The 15,698-nt window shown below is 37.5% G+C and overlaps 1 protein-coding gene across 1 annotated transcript in view; it reads left to right on the top strand.

The window, feature by feature from the left end:
- Positions 1-208: 208 nt before the first annotated feature.
- Positions 209-15,698, top strand: part of GBP7 (guanylate binding protein 7) — a 45,021-nt gene continuing 29,531 nt past the window's right edge. The window contains exons 1-3 of the mRNA XM_024232838.2: positions 209-291; positions 4,281-4,489; positions 11,440-11,567. Of these exons, the coding sequence (XP_024088606.2) occupies positions 4,300-4,489; positions 11,440-11,567 (318 nt within the window). The 5' untranslated portion in view covers positions 209-291; positions 4,281-4,299. The remainder of the gene's footprint in view (positions 292-4,280; positions 4,490-11,439; positions 11,568-15,698) is intronic.

The raw sequence follows: 15,698 nt of genomic DNA on the forward strand, positions 1-15,698 counted from the left end.
ACTAGCACAGCTGTCAGCAATTTCTTTTATGGTTGCTAAATCATGGACTGTCATATTACTCTATTTATTTGCAGAGGTTGCATTGTTTTTTACATGTATAAATACAGGTCTCTAGAAAGTTGGAAAGCCCCATGACATTGGAGAGGTAAGGTAAAAGTCCAAAGTTCCAGCAAGAAAAAAAGAGGGAGAAATCACTGCAGCCAAATTCAGAACTAAAGAGAAGAGAATAAAGACTCATAACTTTCTCATTGAAGCTGCCTTCTTACCAAGTCCAGAGGATCTCTACTCTAGGTAAGACTAGGACTTATAAGGATTTCATGATTTATAAGGATCAATTAGTTTTCTCTAAGTTGACCATCCCCAAGATAGGCTGCAGCTGAGCCAGCTACAGGATACAAGTCCAGATGAAATCCTGGCCTCTTAGGTGGCTGTGTGTACCTTAGTGTGCTCTTATCCTGCTGTGTCAGATTAGGCTTCAGTAGAGGTGGAACAGATATTCAGAGAAGCCAGTGTTCTAAGATTGTTATTTCTTTTCTGACACCATCTTAAATTACTGTTATCTTTAAATATCTGCCTAATAGACTGTCACTTTCTTTATTGGGCCCAACATTTATAGCTGTAGGTAAATGAAGGTAGGCAACTTGTGATCTGCAAAGAGGCAACACATTATTATAATCGAGGAGCTTATAACATCTTTGTGCCACCACCTTTCTGAGCCAGTGATTGATTGATTCCTATGTTATGGTAGCATAGTATATGCTATAGAATTGGACAGACGCATACTCTGTTTTCACTCATCTTCCATAGATACCCAATCTTTTTAGTTTCTGGTTTGCCCTTCTTGCTTGCCAGCCGATCCTGTAGGCCATTGCTATAAGAGGAAATGGGTCATGATCACAGAAAAATAAACGGCTTTTTTTCCATCTTCTGCTGAAGCGATGGGAAACCAGATAATTTAATATAAGCCTCCAGAGGAAGAAGTCAGAAGTAACCAACTCTATAGTGGAAACAAACCACTCTTTATTATAGGATAAAAATGAAAACTGCAGTATCTGTCATCTATATTTGCTTGTATCTTAAAGAGATTATATATTTTGTATCATGATCAAAGTTCTAAGGATTGAGACATTCAACTTAAAAACACAAAATTAAAACATTACTACAAGAAGGCTTTTCACTCCTTTTAACTTTACAAAATTATCAAAATATTTAATTTATCAAGCCCTGGATAAAGATAGCATGATTACAATTGTGCATATGCTACTCTCTATACAGCAGAGATCAGACGAAAAACGAGCCATGGTTTTTCAAAGAATGTTTCATGCTGTGACTCCATTACATGAAATAATTAAAAACAATATGCAGACTGATATACATGAAGGTAATAAAGAATCAATCTTCAAATGCAGAGAATTCAAAATCTGTTAACATAATCGAGTCAAAAATCAACAGAGTAAGTGTCAGGTGCGAGCTATCAGGCTTGCACGAATAACGTGTGAATGCTGATGCACAGTGAAAGGAGGAAGCCATTGGGTAACCTGAGTCCCACAGTCTGACCAGACCCTGCCCACAGAGGGGCTTGCAAGAAATCAGGACCAAGGATGGGTTAGAATGCTATCTATGTTTCAAAGTATGGAGATATGTATGACACAATGTTCCCCAGGTGAAGATTACTATTACTATATACATGAGCTCAGCGAGCTCAGCTTTGCTCAGTCCAAAGATCTAAATGTGAACGTGAAAAGCTTCCAAAGGAAATGTTGTAATTAAGTGAGAAGAGCAAGCGGGGCACCTCGGAAAAATTCATTTTTCTGGAAAATGACATACAAGATGAGCTGGTGGAAATGCAACCTTGTACAACTTTCTGTAGAGGAACTTGGCAATATCTACAAAATTATATACTCTCATCTTTTGACCAAGCAATCCCGTTGGTAGGAATCTATCCTGAAATTACTCCTGTAACAATATAAAAATACATGTGCATAAAGTTAGCAGAGTTATTCATTGCAGCATTGTTTGTAATTGCAGAATATTTGAAACAATCTGAACACCCATACATTGAAGAGTGATTGAATAAACTGGGGTATAATCCACATAAAGGAGTAGATACATGTTAAAAGGATTTTAAAAACTTTCTATGAACAGATGTGGAGGGATTTCCAAATTTCTATATGATGTGATCTTCGTGTTAGAAAATGTGAAAAAGAAAATATGTACATTCTCATTTGAGAAAAGAAAATCCAAGAAGGGTAAACCAGAAATTAACAAGATTGGGTATCTATGGAGGATGGGTGGGAATGTGGTAGAAAGAATAGAAGACCACTGCAATGGGAGTGGAGTGGTAAGATGAAGGAAAAGTGACACTTCTCTGACTGTAACTTTTTGAAAAGCTCTGAATTTCAGAACCATGATGTTTCACAAACTTAAAAAATAAATCATACTTAAAATCAACCAAGATACCAAGATGTGAGGGAGGCCAAAATGAAACACAAACAGTAACAAATGTAACTAAAATGTAACTAACTGTTTTACAAATGAATAATTTAACCATACTGAAGAAGGTGGAGAAGGAAAAAACTAACCTAAGCAACTTTGGAATGCAATGTTTTGAGTGTGTATGTAAGGCTAAAGACCAAAAGAACTGTACACTAATAATTTTCTATAGGAAGTAAATTTATTTTTCCACAGACTTATTATCAATTTTGAAACTACTATATGAATATACTAGGATTGAGCAAGGAAACAAATGTATTATGTATTAGAAGACCAAAGTCTAGCTTACTTGGAGAAAACAGTTTAAAAAGGAAAGTCAAAAGTTTGAATAAGCTCAGATGTGTTGGACTGGAACTGGAAATATCAACAGAATCTCAAGCTTTATTATAGAAATGTACAGATAAAAATAAATATAGATGTGTCCTAGTATACATACATATATTTCTTAACTTTGCCCCTGAGTGGGTCTAGAAATAATGAACACACCTAGAGTGATATCTTGGTGTCAAAGTACCATTATCCAGTGAAAGAAACCAAAGATACTGGGAGAAATGTTGGATTCTAGGGATAAAGCAGGAAAAATACAGATATTTTTTCTAGAATATGTTGTGGAGTCAAAAAGGAAAGAAGTGCTGAAAATATGATGGAAGCATGTAAAAAAAAAAATAGATCCAGCTTGAAGAAGCTCTCAATGACAAAATCTAGGACAAGTTGAGTAACAAAATAAATATTGACAGTAAAGTACTGAAACCCTCAGAATAAAACTAATATCTCTGAGTCTACATTGATACAAGTAAATGATTAAATGAGCAAACAAAATAAATAAAGAAGGAACAGCCCTTGCTCATGGTAGAACTCCAGTTAATAAATATAGAAAGAATGACTATAATAGAAAATCCTATTTAGTCAAACACCACAACAAGAATCATCAATAAAAACTAAAAGTAGTGGCTGGAAAAAAAAAAAAAAAAAACAAAAGTAGCATGAGATTGTATTTGCATAGTCTCCAAACTGTTTCTCAAAATGGAAACTTTTTAGTGACAAAGTGGCACATAACTCTTTAAGGTGGTGAAATCTGGCAGCAAGCACTTTAACCAAGTGATCAAAGTTAAGGCCATAGCACCAGAAAAAGTAACGTCAACATCATGAATCCCTTAATACAAGACACTGAAAATGGCAGAACAATACTTCTGTGACATTTGCAAAAAAAATGCATAACTTCAATCAATGAGGAAACATCAGAAAACTCCAAATTGAAGGATATTCCTCAAAATCACAGGCCAGTGCTATTCTAAAATGTCAAAGACATGAAAGACAAAGAACGAATAACAAACTATCAAAGATGCAAGAAACTACAGAAACATAATGACTAAATGCAATGAGGGATCCTGGATTGGATCGTGAAGCAGAAGGACATTAGTGGGAAACTGGTGAAATGTGAATAAGGAGTGTAGATTAGTTATCATCGTATTGATGTTAAAACCCTGGTTTCAGTAATTGTTCTATGGTTAAGTAAAATATCTACATTAGGGGAAGCCAGGGAAGTGGTGTATGGGCACTCTTCATACCTATCATGCATCTTTTCTGTAAGTCTATTTCAAAATGAAATTATTTTAAAAGGCAGACAGTGACCCAGTCTATAGGACAGCCTTAAAGGGCCACAGGTCTTCTTAGAAATGCACAAGAAACAATGTTCAAGAATAGAAAACAAAAATTTATGCCCTATTGTAGAATTCAGCTCAACTGACTTACCAGACATTACTTTCCATTTCATTTTTTCCTTGCAGACAAAGGAATGCCCTGAACATGGCATCAGAGATCCACATGCCAGGCCCAGTGTGCCTCATTGAGAACACTAAAGGGCATCTGGTGGTGAATTCAGAAGCTCTGGAAATCCTGTCTGCCATTACACAGCCTGTAGTAGTGGTGGCAATTGTGGGCCTCTACCGCACAGGCAAATCCTACCTGATGAACAAGCTGGCAGGGAAGAACAAAGGTGAGTGGCACCAGCAAAGCATGGATGAGCCCCATCTGTCCAGTTACACAGTCAGTATCTAGTATGAAGACGGGATGAGAGAAAGTTAGTGTTGGGGATAAATATTGATAGCTAACTTTGAATTCATCAGTGAACCCTTTACATTCACTTTGGAGGATTGGAGTCAACGGACTCTTCTCACTTTGCCTTTATTTTCACATTTCATATATAAATAAGGTATTAATAAAAAATTAACTTAAATAATAATGCATTATTAAATATTTACTAAAATATTTATGTAGTAATAGCAAGTTTCCACAGAACTTTAAGATAAAATGAATGTTTCAATCCATATTGGATATTCTAATTTCTCTATTTTTTGTAATTAAGGTCACTATTGGTTATAACTTCTCTTATCTCTTTTACATAAGACTGTTGTCCAGTGTCAGGGGCTCAGTGTGGCTTACAAAGCACCAAGCTACCAGTCAGAAGGCTGATGTTAAAGTGTAGTTTGTATGTCTTTCTAACTAAGCCAATCAGTTACTATTTCTACTCTTCAGTTTCATCATTCAGGAAATGAGTGATTTGACTACCATATCTTGAGTTCCTCTGTTAACTCACAATAACAACAGATAGTCACTCTCCAAAGAAATGAATATATTCAGGAGTAAGCAGGGGATTTATAAATTCTGGAAATGCATGCTATAACAAATAAACTCATCTGGAAATGTTAAGGCAGTGAGAAACTTTTAAAGGCAAAAAGGAGACATACATGCCAGTTGATGTAAAATGAAAGTTCATTGGTTTACAGGATCATATTGCAGGTGGGGACAAGTGCATTGGCTGTTGCTTGACAGAGTTTTATGCATAGAACCCTGACTGCAGGGACCCTGATGGCAGCAAGTAAGGCCACTTGCAAGATTGTGGTTAGGACTGGCTATTACTGGAAGTACTGAAGTAGCCTTTGTTGCAAGGTTGTAGTTTGGCAATGTCCTAACGGCAGTTTCCACTACAAGAAAGTATACATGAAAGCCCTTCCTTCATGAACTCCTGACTCCATTTTGTTAGGGTTTGGCATAAGTGACTCCATTTTGTTTCTGACAACTTTTGCAGTTCCCCCTTTGATCAAGATCTTTCTCTGAAAGCATCTCTGATCGATCACCCTGTAGTTTTATACTTTGTGTTCCTTAGTGCTTGGATGCACTTGATTTAGTTGGTTTGGTCCCAAGTCAGGGGAAAGTGATTGGTGACTTTTCAACCCCTTTCATTTTCAAAATGAAATTTTAAAAGGGTCATTTTCAAAACCCTTTTAGCCACATTTGAGCAACAAGGAGGTTTGGAAGGAGTGGGTTTCAGTTTAATTCTACCTGGAATTCATTATTAAGTCAATTTTTTCAATTCCACATTTTCAGCATATTCTTTAAGTGCTGAGCCAGCATTATTCTGTTAGGAGTGTCATTTCTGCAGAAGTCAGACAGGTAACAGGTACAAAGCTTAAAGAAAATAATGCAAAGCAAAACCAACAGGAGCATAACAAATTCATTTTGGACGATGGTTCTGAACCAAGAGGCCAATTAAACAAATTAAAAGACCATGTGGAACTGGGTAAGATTTGTTATAGGCATTGAGTCTTTTATGTAGTTTGATTAGTGATTCTATTATTTAGTATCTCATAACTTGGTTAAATTAAAGCCGAGAATGCTAACTCTGTAAAAAGGGATCACTGGTACAATTTGAATGAAAAGTTGTGTTAGGAATATTGCCAAAGTTATTCACTACATGGAAAGCATCTGTTAGGTCATGTAAAGATTTGGGATTGGCATGACAGATCCAACATTCCACCAAGTATGCACAGAAGCTGCTGATTATGAAATTATAACTATAGCATTATCCTGTCAAGTGAAAAAGAAGGCACAAGCAAAGAAAATTTAAGAAGGATAAGAGTCTCATTTTTATAAGTATTCTTCTATCATTTTTAGAAAAAGCCGTCCATAGCATGAAGCCATCAACTTCTCATACTGGTTTACACACTAAATGTCTTTGGGTATGGCATTGAGTGGTTTGGCGAACTTTTTGTGTGGCCCAAACATGAAACATGAGACTCATCCCTTGAAATTTACATTGAGTTGTGTAGCTTTAGTGTATAGAGCTTCAGGAACAGAGCAGTTTTTTATTTTAGCAATTCCAGGCCAGAAAACTGGGCTGGACGAACCTAGAAGAATTCAAAATTTAGTCCAGGTTGTAGATAAATAATAATAAACTCAAAAGTAATGCATAGGGCTACAATCTAATAACAGATGAACTATAGTTTTCCTTTCTTAATCATAAATTTTCTCTTCTAGTCATTCTAGTTTTTACCAAGATAAGGTTTCTTTGTTTGCAGAATAAATTTAACCTCATCAAACAAAGCCTGATTATTTATACAAGTACAGCAAGAATAGTCATGAGGCTCTTTTAAGTTTGCTTCGTTGACACTTTAAGCCAATTAAATAGAGCTCTTTCACATATCTTGGAAGAAAATTATTACATACACAAAACATGCAAACATAAATACATACACAAGCAAAGGTCACAGGGTTTTTCACTTTAAAAATTTTAGTCATGACATGGTAAAACATAGAGATACAAACTCACTTGTTTGTAAAAGGACAGCTAAATCCAAACTTATTTTTCTGAAAAAATAGAATAAGTTAAGGTTACTTGCTCAAATGGCTAACCTTTTGAGATTTTTCATCTGCCTTTAACTGTTAATTCTATGGAGGCTGTGGACTAAATTTGGGGTGAACTGCAGTTTCCACAGGAGTTTTTTATTTTTATTTTTTAATTTTTTTAACTTGAGGCGGAGTTTCGCTCTTGTTGCCCAGGCTGGAGTGCAATGGCGCGATCTCGGCTCACCGCAACCTCCGCCTCCCGGGTTCAAGCGATTCTCCTGCATCAGCCTTCTGAGTAGCTGGGATTACAGGAGCCCGCCACCATGCCCGGCTACCGTTTTTTGTTTTTTTGTTTTTTTGTGTTTTTTTTGTATTTTTAGTAGAGACAGGGTTTCTCCATGTTGGTCAGTCTGTCTTGAACTCCCGACCTCAGGTGATCCACCCGCCTTGGCCTCCCAAAATGCTGGGATTACAGGTGTGAGCCACCACACCTGGCCAGTTTGGTTTTAAGTATAAAAATATTTGTCTTCCTTTTAAAAAAAATTCAGTCTCAAATGAGTATAGTGGTTAATTCATTAGATGTTTATATTTTAGCTAGAGCTGGTGGAAAAATAAATGCTCCAAGCAGTCTTGAATTTAGTAACAAATTTACCTTTCTTTTGTTTGCTGTTTTGCTTTGCTCAGCTAGTCAGCATGGGTGGAAGATATTTTAGGAATATTTTTTAAAAGGTTATTTTCAGTTTTTCTGTTTTCTCTGGTCCATATGGAAGTGAAGACATTTTCTGCTCACAGAGAGACCTATTATTACTCTGAGCTCTAGATTTTGGCCAAAGCACAAGGGGGTTAAAAAGCAGACCTAATTGATTGGAGAGCCTAACTTTTATAAATACTTATCTAGTTCTTTTCCTTTTTTTTCTCCTTAGGAATGGGCAGGTAACCGAGCAAAAAAGTAAGAGGAAAAATAGAGGAAAAATAGAGCAAAAATAGAGAAGTTAGAAGCCTCTGTATGCCAATCAGAAATACATCTCATTGTTTCTGAGATGTTTGGGATCCCTTCCAATTTTAAATGCTCTTCTTAAAGTGCAGTTCTTGAAAGTTCATCTGGAATGTTCCACGTAATGGCCATTGTAATTCTAAACTACTTTTGGTGTAATTTCCCCATCAATTGAGAAGTGTGCATGAGATGGACCATAAATATAGCTGGCTAGAGTCCCAGGAGAAAGATTATTCTGACATGCCTTTAAATTTGAGTATCTCATTTTGTTTCTCATTAATCTCTGCAGAGAAAAAAATAAAATCCTATTAATCTGGTTGGGAATGTCAGGAGTTTGGACTGGTGTTTTGTTTTACAATGTACCTGGTCCAGGGTATTTATTTTAGTTGGTGGACAGTCATTGCCTTAGTTGTCCAACCCATGACCACATTTTCCCTGCTGCATGGAAATTTTCTTAAGTGTGGCAGATGCTCTAATGGTAACCTTGCCCATCCATGGCCAGTTTACCTTCACACAAAATACTTTATCTTCAGAGACTGGAGTCCCTCATTAATGATGGCGCTGCCTTAATTGCTGTAAATTGGTCAACCCATGCCTACTGTTTGGTACGTTTATTTTTGCTCTTGGCAGATGTTCAGAAGTAAGAAAAGACTCAATTCACCAAATTTTTAAATCAAGCAGGCAGACCAAACAAAATATTAAACCAGGCATGCAGAAGTTAAATAAAAAAAAAAAAAAAAAAAAAAAAAAAAAAAAACACACAGAGTACTCGTCAGAAGGACAATGTTCTTATCTCGTGAAGGGCTTCCCAGAAAAGACAAAGTTGTTTTTAGGCTAAGAAGGGATTCAAGGCCTTTTATTGAGGTGACCTTATCCAAATAAGATCCTGAACTAGACAAAAAGAAGGGATTTTAACCCAATGGGAGACTCAACACAGTAGAAAAGGTCAGCTGTGGAAATGAAGAAATCAAAGGGCTCAACAAGTGAATACCGTGCACGGTTTCAGGGGCTGATGATCATTCCAAGATGAGCTCACTTTAGGTCCTACTTCTGATGCCAGATTATGTCAAGCTAAAATAACAACAGAGAAAGTAGTTCTCCAAAGAAATGAGTTTATTTAAGAATGAGCAGGGGACCATATGCATACCAAATTCAGGTATGCACGTTATAATAAATCATAGGTGCATCCAGGGTGGTTGAGACAGTGGGAAACTTTAAAGACAAAAAGGAGAAGTACATGCAGGGTGTTTTGAAACAAAAGTTTATTTGTTTACCGGAGCTTACTCACACGACTTAATATGTGTGCTGGCTCTTGCTAAGAGAGAGTCTTCACAGAAGGCACCCTGATTGCAGGGACTCTGATTGCAAGTTAGACCACTTGCAAGTTTACAGTTACAACTGGCTATTACTGGAAAGATGTCATAAGAACATTAGCCTTTGTTGCAAGGTTGTGGATTGGCAACATCTTCAATGGCAGTTCCCATCACAGGAAAGTGTGTGCGAGAGCTTTTCCTTCATGGTCTGCTGACTTCATTTCATTCAAGTTTGGCATTTTGATGCTAACAACTTTCACACTTTCCACCTTTAAAATTATAGAACTCTTTTACTAGTCCAAGGTATAACTTTTTAATTCCTGTGGTATTCTAATACCTCCTGGATTTTCTTAAATATTTTCCTGATTTTTGTCATCATCCATCTGAAACACTTCAGTGGGTTCTGTTACTAACAAATCTGGTCTACTGGGCTACATATTCAGGGGTTCAAATCACAGACTCCTCAACTACGTTTCAAGATTTTATTCTCACTACTCCACTCCTGGAAGCCATTTCAACAGACTATACTAGAGTGGATGCTTTATACTGTCCTTTCCATGTCAGAATCTCCTCCATTTGGATATCCTTCTGTTAACGTGGGACCTGCATAAGGAAAAAGAATCACTACATGAAGATGAACCCAGTACCTGGACCTCTTGTATCAGCCCTCTCTCTAATTTTACTTATGAATGCATGCTTTTTTCTTCCTCTTGAGTGTTGCATAAAAATACACAGGTATCTTAGTCTGTGTCTGCCACTATGACAAAATACATTAGACAGGGTAATTTATAAATAATAAAAACTTATTTCTCGTAGATCTAGAGGTTGGGAAGTCCAAGATTAAGGCACAAGGAGATTCAGTGTCTAGTGAGGGATTGTTACCCATAGAGGGGGTTTCCCACTGTCCCCAAATGGCAGAAGGGGCAGAAGAAACAATGAAATTGGTCTTTTTTTATATATACTTTAAGTTCAGGGATATATGTGCAGAACATGCAAGTTTCTTATGTAGGTATACATGTGTCATGGTGGTTTGCTGCACCCATCAACCCATCATCTGCATTAGGCATTTCTCCTAATGCTATCCCTCCCCTAGCCCCCTACCCCCCAACAGGCCCGGTTGTGTGATGTTCCCCTCCCTGTGTCCATGTGTCCCCATTGTTGGACCCCCACTTAGGAGTGAGAACATGTGATGTTTGGTTTTCTGTGCCTGCGTTAGCTTGCTGAGAATGATGGTTTCCAGCTTCATCCACATCCCTGCAAAGGACGTGAACTCATCCCTCAAGGCCTTTTATAAGGGCATTAACTTTATTACTGAGGACATGACCCTTCATGACTTAATCACCTCTGACTTCTTTTTTTTTTTTTTTTTTTGAGACGGAGTCTCACTCTGTCACCAGGCTGGAGTGCAGCGGCACAATCTCAGCTCACTGCAATCTCTCTGCCTCCTGGTTTCAAGCGATTCCACTGCCTCAGCCTCCCAAGTAGCTGGGACTACAGGCGTGCACCACCATGCCTGGCTAATTTTTTGTATTTTAGTAGAGACGGGGTTTCACCATGTTGGCCAGGATGGTCTCTGTCTTCTGACTTTGTGATTCGCCTGCCTCGGCCTCCCGAAGTGTTGGGATTACAGGTGTGAGCCACCACACCCAGCCCACTTCTGACTTCTTAATATCATCACCTTGGGGTTTGGTTTCAGACTTCACTGAAGTTCCAACGTATGAAAGAAGGATTGGAGGGGCTAACTTCAGACCATAGCAACAGGTTAATAGAGTTTACATTAATTCTGTAATATAACTTATTTGAGCCCATATAGATATGAAGTGAATAGGTGACCCAAGTACTTCCTGAGAAAGTCATTTCTACAAATAAAGATTTGATTGATTGTCTTTGCTAAAATGGAAGCAGCCTGTTTCCCCTGCCAGGAACTTAACATTCCTATACATTTAACTGGTATAGGCCTTGTCTGCCTGGATTCTGCTGTCACTATATGTTGTTTCTCCTCTTCCCTTGAAGGCTTCCCTCTGGGCTGCACAGTGAAGTCTGAAACCAAAGGCATCTGGATGTGGTGTGTGCCCCACCCCTCCAAGCCAAACCACACCCTGGTCCTTCTGGACACGGAGGGCCTAGGTGATATGGAAAAGGTAAGAAAGAGACATAGAGAAATCTTCTTTACCTTTGATTCTCTATTTATGTTTTTATGCATAGTATCAATCCAACTTCTCTGGCCTGTTCCTGAATCACAAATCTGATTATGGGAAACAAAGCTAAATTTCATTTCCTGGAACTTACTTTCTTGGTAAGCTCAAATATTTTGGACTATTGGTGATACATCTTCTTATTTTTAACAGTTGGATGAATTATAAAATTTAATAAATACTTACTGCATAGCAGAAGTCTAGGGCTGTGTACTATATTAATACAGAATCCTGAATTTCAAAGCTCTACACTAATCAATGAACCAGGTAAATGCTCAGAGCCTAGTGGCAAAGACAACATTGTGACCATTTAGAGTGCTCAGATGCTGAAAGTGAGGGCCTAACCCAATGATAAAATTTAGGAGAAAGCTTCCTGGAAGAAGCTGTAACCTGTGGGATTAATGGGTGCTACTAGTTAAGGTGTGTGGGGTTCGTAGGCTTGAAGGTAGAAGTCAGGAAAATAGAGTTTCACTGAAATAATCTGCTTTTAAATGTATAGAAAAGCACCAGCTAGCCGGGCACGGTGGCTCATGCCTGTAATCCCAACACTTTGGAAGGCCGAGGCGGGTGGATCATCTGAGGTCAGAAGTCCGAGACCAGCCTGGCCAACATGGTGAAACCCCATCTCTACTAAAAATGCAAAAATTAGCCTGGTGCGGAGGCGGGTGCCTGTAATCCCAGCTATTCAGGAGGCTGAGGCAGGAGAATTGCTTGGACCCGGGAGGTGGAGGTTGCAGTGAACTGAGATCATGCCACTGCACTCCAGCCTGAGTGATAGAGTGAGACTCCATCTCAAAAACAAAACAAACAAAAAAAAAAAAAAAAAAGAAAAAGAAAAGAAAACCACCAGCTATACCAGGAACATTTATAAAAGTTTTTACCCAATTTACTGGGCTAGGCAATGTAGTCATCACTGACTTCTAGAATAGCGTGAGCTAGCCCCACACAAAAATTTGCAAATTCGCTAATTCTAGATAATTTTGCTTTATAGTATTAAGTGCAGTCTTTTCCTTTATTTATATTTGTCTGAGTATAAATTGAAAATAGGATTAGTCAGAAACGACAGGCGGATGTTACCACTGACCCCACATAAATACAATATTATGAAAACTTCCATGGACATAAACTAGACAATCTACACAAAATGGGCAAATTTGTTGACACATAAACCCTCTCAAGACTTAACTGGGAAGAAATTGAATCCCTGAACAGACAAATGACGAGCTCTGAAATTGAGGCAGTAATAAATAGCCTACCTACCAAAAAAAAAAAAAAAAAAAAAGCCCAGAAACAGATGGATTCATAGCTGAATTTACCAGATGTACAAAGAAAAGCTGGTAGCATTCCTACTGAAAATATTCCAAAAAATTGAGGAGGAGGCACTCCTCCCTAACTCATTCTATGGGGCCAGCATCATCCTGATACCAAAACCTGGAAGAGATACAACAACAAAAGAGAAAACTGCAGGCCAATATCCTTGATGAACATCAGTGCAAAAATCCTCAACAAAATACAGGCAAACTAAATCCAGCAACATATCAAAAAGCTTATCTGCCATGATCAAGTAGGCTTTATCCCTGGAATGCAAGAATGGATCAAGATATGCAAATCAATAAATGTGATTCATCCCATAAACAGAAATAAAGACAAAAACCACACGATTATCTCAATAGATGCAGAAAATGCTTTCAATAAAATTCAAAGTCCATTCATGGTAAAAACTCTCAATAAACTAGGTATTGAAGGAACATAGCTCAAAATGATAAGAGCCATATATGACAAACCCACTGTCAACATCATACTAAATGGACAAAAGCTGGAAGCATTCCTCTTGAAAACCAGCACAAGACAAGGATGCCCTCTCTCACCACTCCTGTTCAACATAGTATTGGAAGCCTTGGCCAGGACAATCAGGCAAGAGAAAGCAATAAAGCGCATCCAAATAGGAAAAGAGGAAGTCAAACTCTTGCTGTTTGCCAATGACTTTGATTATATGTCTAGAAAACCCCTTAGTCTCAGCCCAAAAGCTTCTTAAGCTGATAAACAACTTCAGCAAAGTCTCAGGATACAAAATCAATACGCAAAAATCACTAACATTCCTATACACCAACCACAGTCAAGCTGAAAGCCAAATCAGGAACAAACTCCCATTCATAATAGCTGCTTAGGAATACAGCTAACTAGGGAGGTAAAAGACCTCTCCAAGGAGAACTACAAACCACTGCTCCAATAAATCAGAGATGACACAAATAAATGGAAAAACATTCCTTCCTCATGGAGAGACAGAATCAATTTTGTTAAAATGACCTGACTGCCCAAAGCAATTTATAGATTCAATGCTATTCCTATTAAACTACCATTGAGATTCTTCACAGAATTAGAAAAAACTATTTTTAAAAAATTCATATGGAACCGAAAAAGAGCTCAGGCAAAAAATAGCCAAGGCAATTCTAAGCAAAAAGAACAAAGCTGGATGCTACTCGACATCAAACTATACTACAGGGCTACAGTAACCAAAATACATGGAACTGGTACAAAAACAGACACACAGACCAATGGAACAGAACAGATAACACAGAATTTAAGACTGCACACCTACAACTATCTGATCTTTGACAAACCTGAAAAAAAAAAAAAAAAAAAAAAACAAGCAAAGGGGAAAGCATTCCCTATTCAATAAATAGTGCTGGGATAACAGGCTAGACATAGGCAGAAGATTGAAATTGGACCCTTACTTAGACCATATACAAAAGTTAACTCAAGATGGATTAAAGACTTAAATATACAACCCAAAACTATAAAAACCTTGGAAAACCACCTTGGCCATATCATTCAGGACATAGGCATGGGCAAAGATGTCACAATGAAGACACCAAAAAAGCAATAGTAACAAAAGCAAAAATTGACAAATGGGAACTAACTAAACTAAAGAGCTTCTGCACAGCAAAAGAAACCATCAACAGAGTAAACAAACAACCTAAAGAATGGGAGAAAATATTTGCAAACTCTGCATCTGACAAAGGACTAATATCCAGCATCTATAAGGAACGTAAACAAATTCACAAAAAAAAAATACATTAAAAAGTGGGCAAAGGACATGAACAGACACTTTTCAAAAGAAGACATACATGCAGCCAACAATCATATGATAAAAAAAAAGCTTAACATCACTGACCATTAGAGAAATGCAAATCAAAACCACAATACTATCATGATCACACCAGTCAGAATGGCTATTATTAAAAAGTCAAAAAATAACAGATGCTGGTTAGATTGTAGAGAAATAGGAACACTTGTCCATTGTTGGTGGGAGTGTAAATTAGTTAAACCATTGTGGGAGACAGTGTGGCAACTACTCAAAGACCTAAAGACAGAACTACCATTTGACCCAGCAATGCCATTACTGGGTATGTACCCAAAGGACTATAAATTGTTCTATTATAAAGATACGTGCACATGAATATTCATTATGGAACAATAGCAAAGACATGGCATCAATTTAAAGGCCCATAAATGATAGACTCGATAAACAAAATGTGGTACATATACACTATGGAATACTATGCAGCCATAAAAGAAGAACAAGATCATTTGCAGGGTATGGATGGAGCTGGAGGTCATTATCCTTAGCAAATGGATGCAGGAACAGGAAACCAAATACCACATGTTCTCACTTATAAGTGGGAGCTAAATGATGAGAACACATGGACACATAGAGGGAAACAACACACATTGGAGCCTATCAGAGGGTGGATAATGGGAGGAGGGAAAATATCAGGAAAAAAAACTAATGGGTACTTGGCTAAATACCTGGGTGATGAAATAATTTATGCAACAAACCCCCATGACACAAGTCTACCTATGTAACAAACCCCGGTTTTGCAGTATGAAAGCCAAAACATACTAATTCTATTTTTTTCAGAAGAAATTTTTTTAAGTGTTGTTTTTAAGCATTTGGAAAGGAAAGAAATAAGCCTTTATTGTGACAAAACTATTTCTTTTTTGTTGCCTCTATTTCTAATTTTAGTTATTTACTAAACACATATAGCACTAACTATGTGCCAGGAACTATTCTAA

This window comes from Pongo abelii, chromosome 1 (genome assembly GCF_028885655.2).
Source record: "Pongo abelii isolate AG06213 chromosome 1, NHGRI_mPonAbe1-v2.0_pri, whole genome shotgun sequence".
Lineage (NCBI taxonomy): Eukaryota > Metazoa > Chordata > Mammalia > Primates > Hominidae > Pongo > Pongo abelii.